Here is a 23,450-nt window from a genome sequence, read left to right as displayed (position 1 = left end):
GTGTGATCATAGCTCGCTGCAGCCTCGACCTCCTGGGCCCAAGCAGTCCTCCTGCCTCAGCCTCCTGAGTAGTTGGGACTACAGCCATGTGCCACCACGCCTGGCAAATTTCTAATTTTTTTTTTTTTTTTTTTTTTAGACGGAGTCTTGCTCTGTCGCCCAGGCTGGAGTGCAGTGGCATGATCTTGGCTCACTGCAACCTCCACCTCCCGGGTTCAAGCAATTCTCCTATCTCAGCCACCCGAGTAGCTGGGACTACAGGCGCCTGCCACCACGCCTGGCTAATTTTTGTATTTTTAGTAGAGACGGGTTTCACCATATTGGTCAGGCTGGTCTCGAACTTCTGACCTCAGGTGATCCACCTGCCTCGGCCTCCTGAAATGCTGAGATTACAGGCATAAGCCACTGTGCCTGGCCTAAAATTTTTGTAGAGATGGGGTCTCTTTGTTGCCCAAGCTGGTCTCAAACTCTTGGCCTCAAGAGATCCTCAATGGCCTTTTGTACACTTTTTCAATAAGGGACCAGATAGTAAATATTTTTGGCTTTGCAGCCATTGTGGTGTGAAAGCAGCTACAGACAAATATGTGAATGAATGAGCATGGCTGTGTCCCAACAGAGTTTTATTTATGGGTGCTGAAAGTTGATTTCATATCATTTTCACGTGGCTTGAAATGTTATTCTTCATTTTGTGCAGCCATCAACCTAATTTAAAGCTCCCAAATTCTCTATGCCTTCCAAACCAGCACCCAAACAGTTAGGGAGCACTTACCCTAGAAGCAGGGGAATGCCACAAGGTGGAAGGGTGCAGAGAAGACCCACAGGCTCGAGGAGAGAGAGGAGGGAAGAGGTGGGCCTTGAGCACGGGGTTGTACTGTGGGCTCCCTATGGGGAGGTGTATCTGATCCAGTTAAGAATGCAACACAACATAGGGCCGGGCGTGGTGGCTCACGCCTGTAATCCCAGCACTTTGGGAGGCCGAGGTGGGCAGATCACCTGAGGTTGGGAGTTTGAGACCAGCCTGACTTAACCTGGAGAAACCCTGTCTCTACTAAAAATACAAAATTAGCCAGGTGTGGTGGCGCATGCCTGTAATCCCAGCAACTTGGGAGGCTGAGGCAAGAGAATTGCTGGAACCCAGGAGGCAGAGGTTGCAGTGAGCTGAGATCGCGTTATTGCACTCCAGCCTGGCCAACAAGAGCAAAACTCTCTCAAAAAAAAAAAAAAAAAAAAAAAGAATGCAACACAACGAACTTCAAGGAATAAGGAGCCCAGGGCAGTGCAGTTTATACAACTGGAGACTAGGACCTGGTGATTTCCAGAGTTCTGTGAAGCTGGCCCTCATCCTCAGAACAGATGACATGGGGACAGTGAGGTTTGATGCAGGCAGATAACAGCTGGCAGAGGAGGCCAGGGAGAGCTCCTCAGGTTGATGCTGGCAGGAGCATGACACGACTCTGGCATGCAAGACACCAGTGAAGCCTTCTGGACTCGGCAGGTGGAAATGGAATGCTTTAAGAAAAGGCTTCATTCCTTTCAGGGAACTTCTCTGCATTTCCTCGTATTAAAGAAGAACTTGACTAAAATGACCAGTTCTGCTTTAATGTAAGAGCAAAAAGGTTTTGTTTGGAAAGAACAGAGGCACGAGGCCCATTAAGAAGATACTGAGTGAGACCCAGTGCTGGGAGTCCCGGTACAGTTTATGGCATTGCAAATGCAGAGTGGTTAAATCTAAAATTTGAAAGAGCTGAAAGAAATGGGGAGAAGTTTTCAGGGGCTATAAAAGTGGCTTTTGCTTTCTTGTCTCTTATCAAAGCATTGATAGGGAAAAACAGCTTCTGGCTCCTGGTGTGATTAGATTAGGAAGTTTAAAAATTAAAACCGAAACCAACACTGAACGTTCATGAAACATTAGAGCAGGAGAAAAAAAAGAAAAACCATGTAAAAAAAAAAATCCTCGACTGAGTTAATGAGGTAATTTACATAACAGTTTAAAAGAGGTCGCCAGGGATTTAGGGACCCTGAGTCCATGCCATGGTAATTTGTCATTGTGCTGAGACACAAATTCCAGAGGAGCGTGGCAGGGCTTCGTGAGAGCTGCATACCACCTGGCGAGCCTCCCTGCCTGACCCCCAGAGCCCAGGTCCACACTGCAGGGTGGCTGTCTTCTTACTGCTTCTTGCCTTTTACTGGGGAAACCATTCGCTAAAGCGTGTTTGTTAATATGGAGGTTCATAGGTCTGGGACATAGCACCTTTCATCCTAACAACAGATGGCATCCCTGCCCCCTCTCTAGACAAGCACTTGTCCTCATCACTTCACCGAAGGGAACTAGTGGAGTGGTTAAGAGCCCAGCCCGTGGAGCCACTGCTCACAGAGGCCCGCTGGGCCTCAGCTCTCAGTCTCTGGCTATGTGGAGCTACTTACCCGCACCACGCCTCAGTTTCTGCATCTGAAAGACAGAGATAAGAGCGCCGCCTCATGGGGTTCTTGTGAGGGTTAAATAAATGATATGCGGGAGCCCTTAGAACAGTGCCTGGCACAGAAAAGGCACTGTTTAAGTGTGGTTGATGTTGGAGAGCATTGACCTGTGATCTGCTCAAAGCTTGGGGCAAACGTCGGTTAGTGACCTGGCATTAAGAATGAGGTCCCACTAGGGGAGTGGGAGGGAAGAAGAGGCTTTCTCTTGCTCTTGCAAGGTTATTTCTATTCTGTCTTTCTTGGCTGCTAGCTCCCCACTTGCCAATGCATAAGATCTAAGGAAAGAGACGCCAAGAATGGGATAAGAATACTAAATGGAAAACAAAGGAAAGTGATGAAAGGTGGGGTGTGGTGGCTTACGTTTGTAATCCCAGCACTTTGGGAGGCCGAGGTGGGTGAATCACTTGAGGTCAGGAGTTTGAGACCAGCCTGGCCAACATGGAGAAAGCCCGTCTCAACTAAAACTACAAAAATTAGCCAGGCGTGGTGGTGCATGCCTGTAATCCCAGCTACTTGAGAGGCTGAGGCAGGAGAATCACTTGAACCCAGGAAGTGGAGGTTGCAGTGAGCTGAGATCGCACCACTGCACTCCAGCCTGGGCGACAGAGTGAGACTCCGTTTTAAAAAACAAAACAAAAACAACAACAACAAAAGTGATGAAAAAGAATGTAATGCTATAATATAGAGTTAAAAGCAAAGACACATTTTTCAACTCGGATGTTTTATACTAGAAAATTGAGATAAAAGCAGATCAGGAAGATAAAATTAGGGAAGGGGGAGGAGTTTAGATACTAAAAGAAATGAAATATTTTATAAAAATTGAAGAAATGACATTCTAAAATTCAAAAGCAAGAAATAAAGGAGAAATATAGGAGAAAGTAAAGGAGAAATAAAGGAGCCAGCTGTGGCTGGCTGCAACTCGGTGCTTTCTGAGCACCAGTAATTAAGACATTGCTCTCATCACCCCTAGGACCCAGCCACCATTCTGCACAAAAGAAAGGAATCTTAGCAAAGTTAAGTCACTCATCCAGGTCACTTGTTAGAAAGTCATTGAGCTGACTCTTTGACCACCTCACTGTACCAAACGGCTGGACCTTAATCAAAGGGGAGGCAGAAAAACCCAAACAGCTCCTAGAGCTGGATGCTGCCCTCACTGAGAATCCTGAGAAAAGGTTTTGCAGGTTTCAGGGGTGTCTTGTGGGTGGAGAGCAGGGGGTGCAGAAAGCAAAGACCCTACCCCAGGCCTCTTCTGAAAGCCAGTCTGAAACCGTGGGTTTAGCTTAAGGATAGACACAAGCACTGAGTCAGTTTTGCACTGAGCATCTAGGTCAATAGGCCATGCAGACAGGCAGGTGTGAGAAATGCCACAGCTCAAGCTCAACAATCAGCAGCAGCTACACTGAGCCTTAGAGTTAGAGAGGCAGTAAGGAGTGGTAGGGACTGTGGCAAATCAGCAAGCACGTGCCCCATCAAAGACGCGACTTCCACAGCTGATAGTTATATCAAGAACTGTGGATTCACTGCTGCCAGTCTTCTAAGAGAATCTGGAAATCTGGAGTTTTATGTAAAATCTCCTGACGTTTAATGTTGGCAACTTATTTACATTTTTAAAATATTGTGTGTTTGCCAGCACTCTGCAAGTGAAATACAACAAAAATCTGCACCCTGGGCAGCCTCTTAGGACCTTTGAATTAGATAAGCACTGAATTAGATAAGCATCAGCAAATTCTTGCACATATGAGAGGGCTCTGGTCCTTAAAATGCCTAATTAGCAGAAGGCATGGTTGCGGCTAGTCTTAAAAGTGAAGTAAATTAAGACACTGGTGCAAAAAAGACATTTGTGTAAAAGCAAGGCAGTTCTACCAAGAAAAGAGGTAATGAAGCCCAGCAGGTAGTGGTTTTACTTTTTTATTAGGTTGGTGCAAAAGTAATTGTGGTTTTTGCCGTCGAAAATAATGGCAAAACCTGCAGTTACTTTTGTACCAACGTATTAGATGCTATGGATGATTGCCTTTAGCCCCCTGGAAATAGGAGATATGGCACCAGGGGAAAGATAAGGATCAGAAGGTATAGAATGGGAGTGGACAGCTATGTGGGTGATAGCTTCCAAGGGAGCGAATGTGGGAGAAGAAAAGAGGGTACAGTCTTGGGCAGGGGTCCCCAGTTGAGGATGATGAACAGGTAGATGGGGCAAAAAGTGCCTGGAGGAGCAGAGGTCACAGAAAGGGAAGGGTGGCAGCTGAAGACAGACCTGCTGGATTTTAGAGAGCAGTTCTGTAAAGTCACAGGAACAAAAGTCAGGTTGCAAAGGGTGGGAGTGGGAGGTTTGAATAAAGGGTGAGTCAGAGTAAGAGGGCATCATGGACAAGAGTGGGGCTGGATGATTTTTGTTTTTTATTTTTAAAATTTTTAATTGTGGTAAAATATACATAACATAAAATGTACCATCTTAACCATTTCCTAGTGTACAGTTCAATTGTGTTAAGTACATTACATTGTTGTACAGTCTCCGGAACTCTTCTCATCTTGCAAAACTGGAAACTATACCCATTAAACAGCAACTCCCCCTTCCCCTGGCAACCACCATTCTATTTTCTTTCTTTCTTTTTTTTTTTTTTTTTTTGAGACAGAGTCTCACTTTGTTGCCCAGGCTGGAGTGCAGTGGCATGATCTTGGCTCAGTGCAACCTCTGCCTCCAGGTTCAAGCGATTCTCCTGCCTCAGCCTCCTGAGTAGCTGGGATTACAGGCGTCCGCCACCACGCCCAGCTAATTTTTGTATATTTAGTAGAGATGGAGTTTCACCATGTTGGCCAGCCTGGTCTTGAACTCCTGACCTTAAGTGATCCTCCCCCTCTCAGCCTCCCAAAGTGCTGGGATTACAGGTGTGAGCCACCGCGCCCAGCCTTCCTGATGCTTCTGTGTTTTCTAACTGTATGTTATTGTGCTTTATTTCCCATTTTTCTTTTAATTTTTATGAAGCAATTGTTTTAGTTTAAGCTGTCCTGAATGACCCCTGCCAGTGGTATGTTGGCATTCTCTCAAAGGAACTCCTGCCCCCACTATTCCCTTTTTTTCTAAAACACATTCCTTAAATATTCACTGTCATTCATATCATCACCAGGGAGCTCAGTCTGTATGGACAGAATTGCAAATAGAAGTTCAGCTGTGATCATTGATCGTACAAAGTTATATGAGAATACAACCCATTTGTGTTTGCTTGATCTAAGTCAAAAGCTCAAACAAGACGCAAAGAAAGGATTTATTTGGTTTTTCTTGGTTGAAACATCCTGTTCTAGCCTCATGATGTCTTTGAGAGTCTGATTAATTTCCTGCCTGTTGAACTGAGCATGGCTCCTGATTCTGTTGGAGTTTGAGCATGACTTCCAGCACTGTTATCTTCTTAACCCTTGGCTGTGTACCTGGGATCTGCGTTTTGAGGGCTGGTGCTGTAGGAAGAGTCTCTGGCCCACTCAGACTGCTCCAGTGCTGGAACCCACTTGGTCCCTGGACCATCCTGCTTCTCCACATGCTCCAATGAGGGCATTCTTTTTATTATTATTATTATTATACTTTAAGTTCTAAGGTACATGTGCACAACGTGCAGGTTTGTTACATAGGTATACATGTGCCATGTTGGTTTGCTGCACCCATCAACTCATCATTTACATTAGGTATTTCTCCTAATGCTATCCCTCCCCCAACCCCCTACCCCCCCGACAAGCCCCGGTGTGTGATGTTCCCAATGGGGACATTCTTGAGAGGTGTTTGGTGATGGATCCGACTCCTATTCACCTGACAATGAAGTCACTAGGCAGCTTGCTGATCGCCGTGCCCATTGCCACACTGGTCATGCCCAGGGTGCTGTGCTTAGCTGCAGTGCCTCAGCTACGTAGGCATGTTTAGGCAGCTCCCCAGATGATTCTCAGCCACACACCCCTGGTTAAGACCTGTTGGCATAGATGTGCTATCGTTTAATCCACCAGTTCATCTATTCTTGATGGTCAGCTTGCTTCCAGTTGTTTGCTATTAAATAATTCAGCAGTGCACATCTTTGTGGTTAAGTCTTTGTCCTCATTTCTATTTTCTGGGATAAATTCTGAGAAGTCCAATTGTAGGATCATAGGATAGGTACATTTTTAAGGTGGGGTACATTTTGAATGTGGCCAGTACGGTGTGAAAATCTGGAGGCGGCTGGTGGAGTGGAGAAAGCATTGGACCAGGTGTGAGGAAGCCTGGGCTCAAGAACAGGCTCCGCTGCCCAGTAGGGCAGGGCTTTGGGCAAGTCCCTTCCCTGCCCCGAGTTTTGTTTTCTTCCTTTGTAAATGAGCCTCATTACAAATCTGCACTGAAGCGATAGTGCAGACATAACCGTCTCTTGGTCCTGCAGGCAGGCGTATATAAGGAGGGCAGATCTGCTGGATTCTGTGGTGGACTTGTGTAGCATCTGGCTTTCTTTTATGCAATGGTGATGGCTTACTTGAGAATTGCTTCAGGGTTTCAAAGAAGCTATCACCATCTTCTATTAGAAAAGAAGAAAATCGGCCGGGTGCGGTGGCTCACGCCTGTAATCCCAGCACTTTGGGAGGCCGAGGCGGGCGGATCACGAGGTCAGGAGATCGAGACCACGGTGAAACCCCGTCTCTACTAAAAATACAAAAAATTAGCCGGGCGTGGTGGCGGGCGCCTGTAGTCCCAGCTACTCGGAGAGGCTGAGGCAGGAGAATGGCGTGAACCTGGGAGGCGGAGCTTGCAGTCAGCCGAGATCGCGCCACTGCACTCCAGCCTGGGTGACAGAGCAAGACTCCATCTCAAAAAAAAAAAAAAAAAAAAAAGAAAATCTAGATGACTATGTGGAGTCTATTAGTTCATTTTTAGTCCTCTGATAGATAGATAGCGATCCAAGCACCTTCCTCCACAAAGCGTCATGGATGTGCTTGTAAAGCTGCTTACTCTAGTATTAATCTCACTCTTGTATCTTTACAGGGAAACTTTATGGTGATGTTCCTTTTATAGAAGAAAGACACAGACATCGGTTTGAGGTATGGCTTTCATGCTGAATTACTGGGGAATATGGGTGCTTAGAGTGAGGAACCCAGTGATTACAAGCTGAGCCTCTGGAAAAGGTGTCCAGCCTGCTGGTATTCACAGGGCTCAGAGAGGACCACATTTCCCACAGTCTCCCACTTCCAGAGGAGATGGGCGCCGAGGGGACGGGGATGGGGAGTAGGGGGCGGAGGCTGTCATCTTTTTGGCTTTCCAAAGGCAAAATCTTTACATACCTGCACACGGGGCCTGTCAATGCCCTTTGTTACTCTAACTGCCATCTTCTAGATCATGATAAGGCCATCATTTCTTTTTTTTTTTTTTTTGAGACGGAGTCTCGCTCTGTCACCCAGGCTGGAGTGCAGTGGCGCGATCTCGGCTCACTGCAAGCTCCACCTCCCCGGGTTCACACCATTCTCCTGCCTCAGCCTCTCCGAGTAGCTGGGACTACAGGCGCCCGCCACCACGCCCGGCTAATTTTTTTGTATTTTTAGTAGAGACGGGGTTTCACCGTGGTCTCGATCTCCTGACCTCGTGATCCGCCCACCTCGGCCTCCCAAAGTGCTGGGATTACAAGCGTGAGCCACCACGCCCGGGATAAGGCCATCATTTCTTATCCTTAGCCCCCGTCCTTTATTTTGCCAGGTTTGTGGAAAAGAGGACTTGAATCTTCTGAGAAGGAACCAAGTGCCTTTTGGGATGGGTTGCATCCCTGGGTATCGGGGTGATTGGTTTGAGAACCTCTTTGGAAATTTACAGTAAGCTTGAGGCTTAGCGTCACATGAGTAAAAGGAGTTAGTTGTTGAGGTTGCCACATGAGAAACATAGATTTCTTGAATGTAGATCGTCTATGCCAGGATTAATAAGTGTGTCAATTACGATGCATTTGACTGTGAAGAACAGAAATCCCTGCTCGTTATCACTCAAACCAGCCTAAACATTAAGGAAATTTGTTATCTCAGGCACCAGGTTGTCCAGAGACTGGACAGGCTCCAGGCATGGCACAACCAGGGCTCCTGTTGTCTCTGTGGTTATCTCAGCCCTACCCTTGTCTGTGTGTCTGCTTCGTCCTTTAGCTGGTCTCCCTCATAGTTCCCAGGTGGCTGCCAGCAGCATCTGGGACAAGAGGCATCTCTCCAGACAGGGAAATCAACTTAGATTACCTGCCCACCTGTGAACCAGTAGCCATTTTCAGGGCAATGCTGAACATCAGTGGGCTTAAACCTGGGTTCTTGCAATATTCATCTTCCAAGAGGGCTGGGTTTATTATGTTTGGCTTAGACCAGTTAGAACCAGTTTCTGGAATGGGACAGATGGAGTTTCCTGGTTCATATAGGGGTGGAGTGGATACCAGGACAAGCCTAGGGCTCTGTTTTGAAGGAGGACTTGTGGGAATCAATGCTGAGTAGGCAATGAACAGTGTCACTATGACCAAGGAACATAATTTGGTACATGTAGGACATTTTTGGTCTTACTTCCATTGGGAACGGGCCCAACTGGTGGGATAGAAATTATTGAGCTGCTTTGCCTAAGTGGCAATGAGAAGGTGCAAGAACTGCTACGTACACAATAGCGTAGCCATTCATTCATTCACACCTATTTTGCATCTGGTATGCACTGGAGATGGAAAGGGGAAAGATAGACATGGTCTCCCTCTTGTTAGGGAGCTAATATTCTAATGGAGAGGACAAAAAATAAGATAACATAATAATTACAGATTAAATCCTGTATTGGATAAGGGACTTGTATCTAAAATATATGAAGAACTCTTACAACTCAATAATGAATAATTGCAAATGATATGAATAGATATTTCTTCAAAGAAGATGTACAAATGACTAATAAGCACATGAAAAGATGCCCAACAATCATTAGTGATCAGGGAAATGCATATTGAAACCACAAAAAGATACCACTTCACACCCACTAAGCTGGCTATAATCAAACACAGACAATAATAACAAGTAGTGGAGAGGATGTGGGGTAACTGGAACCTTCATGCATTGCTGGTTGGAATGGAATACATTGCAGCCCCTCTGGAAAACCATCTGGAAGTTTCTCAAAAGGTTAGACATAAGAATTACCATATAACCCAGCAGTTCCACTCCTAGATATATACCCAAGAGAAATGAAAATGTATGTCCACACAAAAACTTTTATCTGAATGATCATAGCAGCAATATTCATAATAGCCAAAAAGGCAGAAACAACTCAAATGTCTACCAACTGGTGAATAGATAAGCAAAATGTGGTGTATTCATTCAATGGAGTATTATTCGGTCATAGAAGGAAATGAAGTACTGATTTATGCTACAACATAGATAAACCTTGAAAACATCATGCTGAGTGAAAGAAGCCAGATACAAAAGCCCACATATTGCATGATTCTATTAATATAAAATGACCAGAATAGGCAAATCTATAGATGTGGGATATAGATTAGTGATTGCCAGGGGATCAGGTCAGGGTGATGGGGGGTTGGGGGATGAGGTTAAAGGGTACAGGGTTTCTTTTTCAGTTGATTGTGGTAATGGTTGTACACCTCTGAATATACGAAAAATCATTTGTGTATTTCAAATGGGTGAATTGTATGGTACGTGAATTATGTCTTAAAGCTGTTAAGGAAGGAAAAATAATGACAAAATACGAGAACTGGTATAATTTTAAAATGTAGAATAAAAGCTCTGAGGTTAAGATTGCAAAGAATAGGTGAGACTCCACCTTAATTTTAGACAGGGAAGCACTTTCACTGAAGGAGAGGCTGAAAAGGAGTCCTTAGGTTTGGGAAAGGGCTAAGGTGAGATGGGGGCCAGAAAGGGCCACAAGCCAGGTCATCGAGTTGCCATCTATTATGATATTTTAGTAGAAAACTTGCTCCAAGCTTCTCTTTAGAGCTTTTATGTAACTGCATGTAAAGAAAACACTGGGGTTCGTCACAAGGGAAATAAGATAGTTTTAATCCTCAAGCAAATTTGTGATTCGGGGAGAGATAGGTAAGTACACATAACTCAAGGGAAGAAGCAAACATGGAAATGGCTATAAATAACTAGTCTCAATGTTCCAAGTCAGAATGTCTGGGTCACAGGGCCTACTTTTTGAATCTCACCTTTGGGTAATAGAAGGTCGGCCTCCTAGATTTAGGTGCTGTGGTTACATTTTATATCTCAGGTTCATCATGAGTTTAAAAATGGCTTTGAGCATTGAATATAGACATTAACTACTAGTTAGAGGATCACTGAAATGGAAAACCCACCCAATTGGTGAAGGACCTGGTATGGCAGCTGGTATTGCACTGTGGCCCATAAACACTTAATTTCTTGTTTTGCAGGTAAACCCTAACCTGATCAACCAATTTGAGCAGAATGACTTAAATTTTGTAGGTCAGGATGTTGATGGAGACAGGATGGAAATCATTGAACTGGCAAGTAAGTGGCCTCTTTATTTTTAAAAAGCTTCCTGATAACTTGCCTTTTTGTGGACCACAGACTAATTTGAGACCCAGTTTTTTTGCATTCTTTCTTTTCTTCTCTCCTTTGAAACAAATATGTAACTACAAAGTACATGAAAAAAAAAACAGACTGCTGGCTGGGCATGGTGGCTCACGCCTGTAATCCCAGCACTTTGCGAGGCTGAGGTTGGTGAATCACCTGGGGTCAGGAGTTCGAGACCAGGTTGGCCAACATGGTGAAACCCCATCTCTACTAAAAATACAAAAATTAGCCAGGCGTGGTGGCGTGCACCTGTAGTCCCAGCTACTCAGGAGACTGAGGCAGGAGAGTTGTTTGAACCCAGGATGTGGAGGTTGCAGTGAGCCGAGATCGCATCACTGCACTCCAGCCTGGGTGACAGAGTGAGACTTTGTCTCAGAAAAACAGACTGCTTATAATCCTGATCATTTTGGAGCCTATTAGTCTGACTCCACCATAAAATGATGTATTATTCCAAGTCTACCAGTTCTACAATTAGTATGCTTCCTTACCAACTCCTCTCTTTCTGAGGCAACTTCTTTGTGCCAGCCTCTAGGTTAGGTGCTCTGGGAAAGGCAGAGTGGCACTGTTGAGTGGCACCCTGCCTGCTCTCCTCTTTTGAGAAAGAATAGCCAAGTGCCACCTCATTTTTGGTGACTGATGTTGATGTCTGTTGCTTGAGGGACCTGGATTCTCTCCTGCCTTTCTCCACTGTGCTGGGTGGTCAAGCATGGGTCAGTCATTTAACTTCTGAACACTAATCACTGCCCCCAGAGTTGTTTTTAAGAGCAAACAGAACAGAAATAAAGGCATCAGAATTGAGGAAGAACACCGAAGTTGTTGTTAGTAACCAGGCTGGAACACCCATGAGCACATAGGCACAAACTACACATTTACTATTGATGAGACAGAAGGCAGTGTTCTTCTCAGTCAGCTTTGCAAGGACATGGTAAGCTCATGGTCACAGCTGGTCTCAGCTCTTTGTCTTGATGTTCTAGCCCAGGTGTTGGCAAACTACTGCCTGTGCACCGCGTCCAGCCTGCTGTTTACAGCCAGCTTATGAGCTGAGAATGATTTTTACATTTTTTAATGGTTAAAAAAATTAAAAAAAGAATACTGTCTGTGACATGTGAAAAGTATATGCCATTCAAATTTGCATCCATAAATAAAGTTTCATTGGAACACAGTTTAGGGGTAGAAAGGTGTTATCTGTGACCTTCTTACCCATCGTAAGGGTTGTGACCAACAACCCTATAACAAGACAGGTTGACAAGAGAAAAGCATAACAAATTTATTTAATCAAAGTTTTATGTGACACTTTAGTCTTCAGGAATGAAGACCCAAAGACTTGGGGAAAACTTCATTTTTATGCTTAGGTTCGATGAACAGTGGACAGCCATGTAGCAATGTGACTGGGCAAAAGGGCATACTCTAATGGTAATAGACTGACAGGGAAACCCAGAAAGGTCTGTCTACTCAGATTCTTCTTGGCCTTTCTGTGTAGCATCCCATTCCCCCAGGTCTAGAGCAGGACTCATCTGGAATGAGGGTCTTATGACCTACTTTCAGGAAAGGTAGGTCAGATAATTTCTTTATAGCCAGCTTTCACATGGAAAGGCGGGGGAAACATCAGAGTGACCTTCTTGCTTTGGAGGTCTTCCCAGTCACCTTCAGTTCAAACTACTTTAGGGTAGTATTTTCTGAGCTCCGACAACAGCAACACTCATTCATTTATGTCTTGTCTATGGCTGCTTTTAATTTTTATTTTTTTTTTTTGAGACAGGGTCTAGCTCTGTCAGCCAGGCTGGAGTGCAGTGCCATGATCATGGCCCACTGCAGCCTTGACCTCTTGGGCACAAGCAATCCTCCCACCTCAGCCTCCCAAGTAGCTGGGACTGCAGGTGTGCATCACCCTGCCTGGCTACTTTTTTTTTTTTTTTGAGACGAAGTCTTACTCTGTTGCCCAAGCTGGAGTGCAGTGGTGTGATCTTGGCTCACTGTAACCACCACCTCTCGGGTTCAAGCAATTCTCCTGCCTTACCCTCCTGAGTAGCTGGGACTACAGGCATGTTCCACCATGCCCGGCTAATTTTTATATTTTTTAGTAGAGACGGGGTTTCACTATGTTGGCCAGGCTGGTCTTGAACTCCTGACCTCGTGATCTGCCTGCCTCGGCCTCCCAAAGTGCTGGGATTACAGGCATGAGCCACCACGTGCAGCCAGTTTTTAAATTTTTTTTGTAGAGGCAGAGTTTTGCCGTGTTGCTAAGGCTGGTCTCACCTGGGCTCAAGGCCTCTTCCCTCCTCAGCCTCCCAAAGTGCTGAGATTACTAGCATGAGCAACTGCACCTGGCCCATGGCTGTTTTTTATGCTACCATGGCAGAGATGAGTAGTTAAGAAACAGACCTTATGGCTCACAAAGCCTGAAATATTTACCTTTTACAGAATATTGGCCCTTTACAGAAACATTTGCTAACTCCTGGGCTAGACTCACACATATACACTTCATTTAACTAACTTGAATTTAACATTTTCACGTGCCTCCTTGACCTGTTTGTGTATTTGGATGTTGTGTTGACACTTCCATCTCAACTTATTTAAAACCAAATTTACATGCTCTCCCAATTAGTTCATTCTCCTGTTTCTGTTAAGATATCATCAATATCCTTGTCCAGGGTTTCTCAGCCTTGCCACTATTGATTGACATTTGGAGTGGAATAATTCTTTGTCGTGGAGGCTGTCCTGTGCACTGTATAGCAAGCTTGTCCAACCCACAGTCCGTGGGCTGCATGCAGCCCAGGACGGCTTTGAATGTGGCCCAACACAAGTTCGTAAACTTTCTTAAAACATTATGAGATTTTTTTGCAATTTTTTTTTAAGCTCATCAGCTATCATTAGTGTTAGTGTATTTTATGTATGGCCCAAGACAATTCATCTTCTTCCATTGTGGCCCAGGGAAGCCAAAAGATTGGACACCCCTGTTGTAGAGTGTTTGGCAGCATTCCTAGCCTCTACTCACTGCCAGTATCATCCCTACCTCCCATGTTGTGACAACCCAAAATATCTCCAGACATCATCAAATGCCCCTGGAGACCCAAGTGCAGTGGCTGACGCCTGTAATCCCAATGCTTTGGGAGGCCAAGGTCGAAGATCACTTGAAGCCAGAAGTTCGAGATCAGCGTGGGCAACATAGCGAGGTCCTGTCTCTACAAAAAACTAAATAATTAGCTAGGCATGGTGGTTTGTGCCTGTGGTCCCAGCTACTTGGGAGGCTGGGGTAGGAGGTTGAGCCTGGGAAGTTGAGGCTGCAGTGAGCCATGATCATGCCACTGCACTCCAGCCTGGGTGACAGAGCAAGACCCTATCTTAAAAAAAAAAAAAAAGTAAGTCCCTGGGGGGCACATTTGGTGGAGAACCATTCTCCTAGACTATCAGGCTAGAAATTTCACATATTAGCTCTTCTTCCCCTTCAGATCCCAACTAGCAGTGAGTTGTCAAGTCCTGCAGATTCTGCCTCTGGAAAGAAAGCTAGTGTTTGGAATTGCACTGCTGTCCCTAGAACACTAGTCCCAGTGCATGCCAACTCCAGCTCACACTTGTCCTCAATCTCCTTCCTGCTTCCAAGCCATCCCTTCTCCAATACCTCCTAACAAGAACAGAACTCTGCAGTGTGTGACACTAATTTGTTGGATAAACCACTCTCATGTATTGAGTACTAAGTGTGTGCAGGATACTGTAAAAATGGTACCGTGATGTTCCAGAACCTGCATTTCCAGCCTATATGCTTTAGGCTCCAGGTAAATTGGATTGCCTATGCGTCTTCTAACCTCCCTCTTCTTTCTCCGTCTTAGCTCATGTCACTATTCTCCATTTCAAATGCCTTTTCTCTGTCTCTTTTCCTTTTTGTGTCTAATCTGTTCAAGTACTTCCAGGGTCCCAAGCAGAGGGGAGAATTGAAGTCTAAGAAGGCTCTTTTGAACAGAGTAGCATTTTACCTAGATCTGAAAGAAGGAAAGCAATGGACATTTAGTGTGCACTTACTGGATGCTTGTCACTAGACCTCTTGCTAGGGACTTTGCATAGCTTATGTAACTAACAAAGCAGATGATGCTATTCCCACTTTACAGAGGAGACCGGAGGGCAAAGAGGTTAAATGACATGCCCAGGGCCATCTAGCTAGTCCTTTGCGGCAAGAGCAAACCCAGTTGTTTACCTCCTTCTGCCACCACTGCTGTGGGATTTTATTGTTTCTCTTGTTTTCACATTCTACCTAAGATGATCAATTCATGCCTAGAGTTTTGAATTAGAATAGTAAGTACGCATTTCCAGAAGAGTTTCTGATGGAAATGCCCATCATTTAGAATTAAAGTGTGGATCGCTGTTGGTATTGAAGCCTCTTAAATCTTCCTAGCATGTGAGAAGGCAGAAAATTTCTTTCTTTTTTTTTTTTTTTGAGATGGAGTCTCGCTCTTTCACCCAGGCTGGAGTGCAGTGGCGCAATCTCTGCTCACTGCAGGCTCCGCCCCCTGGGGTTCATGCCATTCTCCTGCCTCAGCCTCCCGCGTAGCTGGGACTACAGGTGCCCGCCACCTCGCCCGGCTAATTTTTTTGTATTTTTAGTAGAGACGGGGTTTCACTGTGTTAGCCAGGATGGTCTCGATCTCCTGACCTCATGATCCACCTGCCTCGGCCTCCCAAAGTGCTGGGATTACAGGCGTGAGCCACCACGCCCGGCCGGCAGAAAATTTCTTAAGCAAATTACTATTTGTTTACTTTGTTTAAGTACTTATTCAGTTTTAATTCTCCTGGTTCTCATTATTGTCATCAAATATTTAGAAGGTTCTTTCATCGTAAGGATTTAGATTCCCATTGGGCCTTTCAAATTTCATGTGGATTGAAAAGGAATTGAGAGCTGCTGTAAAACCTTGCAGTTTTTAAAAGCGGACTGCAAGCAGTTATTAAGGAAAATTCCCCAGAGGATTTTGATCTTAGATACCCCTTGGAAACATATCCACGAATCTCCACTGTTCCTGAAGGGTTCTGAGAGGAACAACAAAGCTTGAGATTAATATTATATAATGTCAGAATTTGGTTTAAAGCAATCAACAGCATTATTTTACAGATAATTTTATCTAAGTGATAGAACATCATCAAAATAAAAACTTTTTACTTTCTCCTCATATTGGCATAGAGGATTTTTTGGATAATAAAGTGATTCAGAGCAATGGTCCATTCATTCACATATTCTGTCCCTGGCTATTACATGATTACACTGCTCAGCATCTGTCTGTAGTGATACAAAAGCACAGTTACTGTCTGCTTTTTTTCCCAAAGATGTCCCTACACGTTATGCAGTAAGATTTATTGTCTCTTAAATTTAAAGCCGCGTTGCTTAATTTCTTCTCTAAGTGTGGATGATTTCTCTGCGTTTCTTGAAGGAATACATTCCTGGGAGAAGGTGGCATTCCCCTTATCAGGCTTTCTTACCTGCATATTCCTCTAATTCAAGGAGGTTTCTTCTTAGATGTAGAGAATTTCTCCACTGGATTTTTCTGGGATCAGAGCTGTCTTATAGAACTCACTGGATTTTTCTGGGATCAGAGCTGTCCTATAGAACTCACTGCAATGATAGAACTAGTCCACCCTATTCAATATGGTAGCCACTAGCCACATGTAACTTTGAACATGTTTCAAATACTCAATTAATTTTAATGAATTTAAGTAGCTACGGCCGGGTACGGTGGCTCACGCCTGTAATCCCAGCACTTTGGGAGGCTGAGGCAGGCGGATCATGAGGTCAGGAGATCGAGACCATCCTGGCTAACATGGTGAAACCCCATCTCTACTAAAAATACAAAAAATTAGCCGGGCGAGGTGGCGGGTGCCTGTAGTCCCAGCTACTCGGGAGGCTGAGGCAGGAGAATGGCGTGAACCCCGCGGGGCGGAGCCTGCAGTGAGCCGAAATCACGCCACTGCACTCTAGCCTGGGTGACAGTGAGACTCTGTCTCAAAAAGAAAAAAAAGTAGCTACATGTGGCTAGTGGCTACCATTTTCTATAGCAGAGCTTTTTTTTTTTTTTTTTTTTCAATAATTTCAACTTTCATTTTGGATGCGGGGAGTACATATGCAGTTTTATTTATTTTTTTGAGATAGGGTCTCACCCTGTCACCTAGGCTGGAGTGCAGTGGTATTATCATGACTCATGGCAACCTCCACTCCTGGGCTGAAGTGATCCTCCCACCTCAGCCTCCCAAGTAGCTGGAACCACAGGTGCATGCCACCACGCCCAGCTAATTTTTGTATTTTTTGTACAGATAGGGTTTCACCATGTTGCCCCGGCTGGTCTCGAGCTCCTAGGCTCAAGAAATCTGCCCACCTTGGCCTCCCAGAGTACTGGGATTACAGGCATGAGTTACTGTGCCTGGCCCATGTGCAGATTTGTTACATGGGTATATTGTGTGATGCTAAGGTTTAGGGTATGGATCCCATCACCCAAGTACTGACTAGAGTACCCAACAGATAGTTTTTCACTCTTGCACTCCCCTCTCCTTCCTCCCTCTGGTAGTTCCCAGTGTCTATTGTTCCCATCTTTATGTCCACAAGTACCCAGTGTTTAGCTCCCATTTATAAGTAAGAACATGCAGTATTTGGTTTTCCATTTCTGTGTTAATTCATTTAGAATAATGGCCCCCAGCTGCATCCATGTTGCTGCAAAGGACATGGTTTCGTTTTTATGGCTGCATACTATTCCATGGTATATATGTACCACATTTTCTTTATCCAATCCACCATTGATGGGCATCTAGTCGATTCCATGTCTTTGCTATTGTGAATAGTGCTGCCATGAACATGTAAGTGCATGTGTCTTTTTTGTAGAATGATTTATTTTCCTTTGGGTACATACCCAGTAATGGGATTATTGAGTTGAATGGTAATTCTGGTTTAAGTTCTTTGAGAAATCTCCAAACTGCTTTCCACAGTGGCTGAAATAACTTACATTCCCAGCAACAGTATGTTTTCTTTTCTCCACAGCCTTGCCAGCATCTGCTGTTTTTTGACTTTTTAATAATAGCTATTCTAGCAGGGCTTTAAATGATTACCTTAAGAAAGTAGACATTTGCATTCAATCATCATTTCCTTATTACTATAGTAGTAGCTTTGGATCTTTGGTGGTAAGTGATGGGAATTTGTGATTTTGAATTCCATACTAGATTTTAGATCATTTGATAAAGCACCTCATTGAAAGCTTTAAGGTTATATTTACTTCCCCCTCTTAAACTTATTATATTTTATTATCTCTAGTTTGAGTCATAGCCAGGGACAGGATATTTGAATGAATGGATCATTGCTCTGAATCACTTTGTTCAAAAAATGCTCAGTTTTATGGTGCTATGAGTAATCCCCAACTTAAAGCTGTGACTAGAAAAGCAATTGTCCTCCTTGCGTTCCCAGGGGTAGCCCAATGGGTCGACATTGTGCTGGTTTATCCCAGGGGACCCTTACCCTGGGAAAGGAGAAGACCTTGCAGGAAATGGCCTGAAGCCACCTAAAAGAAAGACCTAGGGTTAGCCTCAAGTCCAAGGAAAATCGAAACAACATAAATCTACAAAGTGCCTTCAAAAAGCAGGCAGATTTGGGGAAAGCAGAATTCTTCTCGCCATTCAAAAATTTTTGCTTGACTTTGCTCACTCTGACACCTTCCGCACGTAAAATTTCCAAGACGTGTTTTACAATTTGAAATTCCACGCAGGAATGGATGGATAGTGAAAGTAACTGACTGTAATGATAACAGGTTAAAGAATCATCTTACCATTTAATGAACTTTCATATTCAAAGATAAGAAGATCTTTAAAGCAGTTCTCTTGTTTGTCTGCTTTAATCGCATTGTGATTGTTCTCATTTCAGATCATCCTTATTTTGTTGGTGTCCAGTTCCATCCTGAGTTTTCTTCTAGGCCGATGAAGCCTTCCCCTCCGTATCTGGGGCTGTTACTTGCGGCAACTGGGAACCTGAATGCCTACTTGCAACAGGGTTGCAAACTATCTTCCAGGTAACCAGCTTACTGCTCTTAGCAATAAACCAAGATGCATAGTTATTAATGTCTTAGGGTTTCTTACAAAAATTAATACCATTATAGAATTTTTAAATGTGAAGAATCAGTTTTTTTCTCTTAAACATAATTCTCTTCTCTTCGTGAAAATGATTTAATCGCACCTACGGTAGTAATGTGTCAGCTTTCCAAATCGTGATGACACTGGGTATTATTTTAGAAATTTTTTTCATTTTGATAAGTGAAAAGATTTTCTTTTGTTGATTCTTCGATTAATATATATGAATTTTTATATGTTTATTGGCTGTTTGTTTTATGAATAGCTTGTTCATATCTTTTCTTCATTTTGGTATTGTATTATTTTCCTTACTGATTGGTAAACTCTTTATGTATAAAGGTCATTAATCCTTTGTTAGGCTGCAAATATTTTTCAAAGTGATTTTGCTTTCCTTCTAAATTGTTAATGGTAGTTTTTTTCTCCCTAAAGAGTTTAGTCCTTTTTTATGTTTTTAAAAAATGTATGTAGTCAAATATTTTACTTTTGTGGCTTCTGCCTTTAGTCTAATGCCTAGCATCTTTCCTTATGGGAAGATTATATAAATAATAACCCCTGTGTTTTCCTCTAGCATTTTTATGGTTTCAATTTCATAGTTTAAATCTATAATCTATATGGATTTTATTTTCAGTGAAACCTGTGAGGTTGGGATTTGGCTCCCTACTTCCCTGCCAAATTGTCAACGAGTTGAGTAATTTGACTTTGTTTCAGGGATTTCTATTTTGTTCCATTGATGATTTTATCTCTTACACCTGAACCTTTACCATCCTTTTCATTTTCATAGCATTATTATAAATCAGGACCTTATCGATCCTACTCCCACCATTATTAACATTTTTTAATGTATTTTGCTATTCCTCTAGGCAAACTGTTATTTATTATTTTCTTAGAGACAAGGTCTGGCTCTGTCACCCAGGCTGGAGTGCAGGGGCACAATCATAGCTCACTGCAGCCTTGAACTCCTAGGCTCAAGAAATCCTCCTGCCTCAGTCTCCCAATTAGCTAGGACTACAGGCACACACCACCATGCCTGGCTAATTTTTTTAATTTATTATTTTGTAGAGACAAGATCTTCCATTTTTAAGTAACAAGAGAAGGATCAGAGTCTAAAGTTCATAGATTGTTTTCTGGCATGTGTGTCTCTGTGGCTGCCTACAAGGCTCTTGGGAGCAATCACTACACACCAAGTTTAGGCACAACTTCCAGTTTTTGTCAGATCAGAGTAAAACTTTCTTCCTTGGACAGTGCTTGATGTATATCAGAAAGCAAAAACTTAGATGGGGTTCAGTTTGCAGTTCACAGAAATGCAGCTTTTTGGGAAACATATTTTTAAGTATAAAATCAGAATCTTGAGTCATTTGAGTAGCATTTTATTCTAGTTTTGGAACTTTGGATTCCATGTCTGCATCCAGCAATTACTGTCTCTTGTGCAGATAAATCACGTTTTTGTGGCAAACCAGGAAGCAGGGTGGTACAAAAACAACAGGAGGGAAAGGTACTCGGTGATTCACTGTATTTGCTTGACTGTTTCAGACCAAACCCAAAAACTGAAACTACTTTGTAATAAGAGAGTCTTTAAAGGAAGTACACACCTGAAGCTGGTTCCTTCCATTTCCTCTTTCCTTTGTGTGCCCCTAGGATCTAAGTCCATTCTCTCCTCTATGCTTAGCCCTTCCCTCTATATTTGTTGAGTCCTGGCAACAGTCAGCATGAGAAGGAACCCATTTCATTCACCATTGTCTCTTGGTCTCTCTTCTGTGACAATATATTGGGGTTTTCCTGCTAAGTAACATGCTGACTTCTAGCCTGGGATGGTTTTGTTTTCTGTTGACTTCTACATGTAGCATTACAGAAAATTTAGAAAAGAGAGAGAAAAAAAAAAAGCACCCACAAACCCACCAGCCTAACATAATTACTGTGCTCATTTTCAAATATTTCCTATGAGCCTATACCTGTATATGATTCTGTGGTTGTAATAATAATAGTGAGTGTATCTATCTATCTATATAGATAGATACACACACCCCCCAAACTCTTTTATTTTGAAAACTTGCAAACCTACAGAAAAGATGAAAGAGTGATACAGTGACGGTCTGGAGATCTCCTTTGCAAAGGAACATTTTTCTCCATTTTGGTTTTCTTTTATTTATTTATTTATTTATTCATTTTTGAGACAAGTCTCCCTCTGTCGCCCAGGCTGGAATGCAGTGGCGTGATCTCGGCTCACTGCAATCTCCGCCTCCTGGGTTCAAGCAATTCTCTGCCTCAGCCTCCTGAGTGGCTGGGATTACAGGTGCCCGCCACCATGCCCGGCTGATTTTTTTGTATTTTTAGTAGAGATGGGGTTTCACCATCTTGGCCAGGCTGGTCTTGAACTCCTGACCTCGTGATCCACTCGCCTCGGCCTCCCAAAGTGCTGGGATTACAGGCGTGAGCCACCGCGCCCGGCCATTTTGGTTTTTAAATACCAAAAATTTGAAATGAACTAGGGCTCCTGGAAGTAATGGTTGATTCCAGGGCTGGGGCAGGAAAAGTACAAGATGATCCTGGAACATATTGCTGTATTTAAAGCAAGGAACAGCTGAAAATGAATGGGGTATGAGTTTTCCAAGGTCAAAGAAGCCACCTTGAAAGGGCTCCCACTGGCCTTATTTTGGACAATTTGAACATCAAAAAGAACAATGACAGTATTAGATTATAACACATTTCATTTTCTGGAATTCCACGAGTCCATAATAATACTAAGAAAATACAAAAGCAAAGAAAAAAGAAAAGCCAATTAAAAATGTAGACGTCATCTCCGATGTAATAATGGATTCAAATAAGGATCATCAGTGGATGCTAAAGCCACTGGGTGAAATTTGTAAGAAACAGAATATTCATATGTTTTCAGAATAGCACCATAAATTCTTTATTAATTACAGAAGTTTGTATTTTGAACTTAACACCTCATATGCAATTTTCCAAGTTGCACGAAGTTCATTTTTAATGGCTGCACACTTCACCATTCACTCAACACACCCCCTATGTTAAAGCTTATTCTATCCCAGCCACTGTGCTGGGTGCTTGAATAAGTGCTTAAATAAGAACATGTTCCCTGACCTGGGGACTCATCAGGTAGTATAACTGTTCTCTAAATTTTGGGAGGTGACAGACTTCCGAGATTGTGATCAAGCTGTGGGCTCACTTCCTGGAAAACTGCCCAAACATACCACTTTGTAGTTTCCTTACATTCATACCCCCAATGCTACCCCCCTCCCCTGCATCCATAGACTTTCTTCTAGGGGTCTTCAGCTACAGACCTTCCCATCCAGGAAAGGGCACAGACCTGCAAGCGCACAGTCCCAGCAGTGTGGGAAATGCTGGCATTAGAGCTTGTTCTCTCTTTCGTGGTTGTACCCAGGGAATGCTCCCAGGTTGCCAGGATTAACTAACATTAATATCTTCCTGCAAGTGGTACCATCACCCACACAGTGTGACCTGGCTGGACTCCCCTGGGGAAGCTCAGATTCCTCCTCCCTCATCCCCATCGCTCACAGTAAGCAGGTGCTGGCAATTCCTGTTGTTGGAATTCACTCAATCTTTCGTCTATTTTCTGTCATGCTGCAAGGGAGTATGGCCCGGAGTGAGGACTCTAGCTGAGTCAACCGAGTTCAGACTGGCTCTTTTACTTCCCAGCTGGCTGTGACCTTGCTCTTCTGTGCATCGCTTTCTTTATAAAAAGGGGATGGTAATAGTCCCCACTTGACATGGCAGAAATGAAGATTAAGTTTCACACTAAATGTAAAGCACTGAGCGTAGTGCCTGGTCTATGGTAGGAACTTAAACGGGAATTATTATGATGATGCTATTATTATTACTTTTCCTTTAATTCCAGTATCTATCTCTTGCCTACTGCAAAGCCTCCTACTTGGTCCCTCTGCCTTCAGCTTGCCTCCTCCCAATCCATCTTCTGCTGTTGGAATGATCTCCCCACATTATTTTGGAACTTAAAACCCCCCGATGGCTTCCCTTGGTTTATAGGATAAAATGCACACAAATCCGTATGGAACAGTTTGCAGTTCCCTGAACTCCCCAGAGGGTTTTGCCTGTTGCCTCTTGATACACATTCCTGACCTGCTTAGTGAGAGGGGAATAGGGGTCTATATCCTATTAGAATGGTTGTTCACGGAATCATTAGGTGAACAAGGTGAATCGGAGGTGACAAGGTGGCGAATTGGAGGTGAATTATTAGGTGAATTGCAGGTGAGAGTGGCTCCTCCATTGTTCACAGAGGGTGCATTTCACTCTCCCAGGCATGCTTCTCTTACGTTGGGTGGCTCTGCTGCCTCTTGGACTTGGAGAGTAAGGTACTC

General features: G+C 43.6%; 1 protein-coding gene across 3 annotated transcripts in view; it reads left to right on the top strand.

Annotated features, from left to right (window-relative positions):
- CTPS2 (CTP synthase 2) overlaps positions 1-23,450 on the top strand; it is a 122,780-nt gene that overhangs the window by 89,398 nt on the left and 9,932 nt on the right. For all 3 annotated transcript variants that reach the window (XM_030807072.1, XM_003261090.3, XM_030807073.1), the window contains exons 15-17: positions 7,463-7,518; positions 10,851-10,947; positions 18,896-19,040. In XM_030807072.1, the coding sequence (XP_030662932.1) occupies positions 7,463-7,518; positions 10,851-10,947; positions 18,896-19,040 (298 nt within the window). The remainder of the gene's footprint in view (positions 1-7,462; positions 7,519-10,850; positions 10,948-18,895; positions 19,041-23,450) is intronic.

The sequence above is a fragment of the Nomascus leucogenys genome, chromosome X (genome assembly GCF_006542625.1).
Source record: "Nomascus leucogenys isolate Asia chromosome X, Asia_NLE_v1, whole genome shotgun sequence".
Lineage (NCBI taxonomy): Eukaryota > Metazoa > Chordata > Mammalia > Primates > Hylobatidae > Nomascus > Nomascus leucogenys.
Note: the sequence above shows the minus strand (reverse complement) of the source record. Positions and strands in the feature narration are given on the sequence as shown.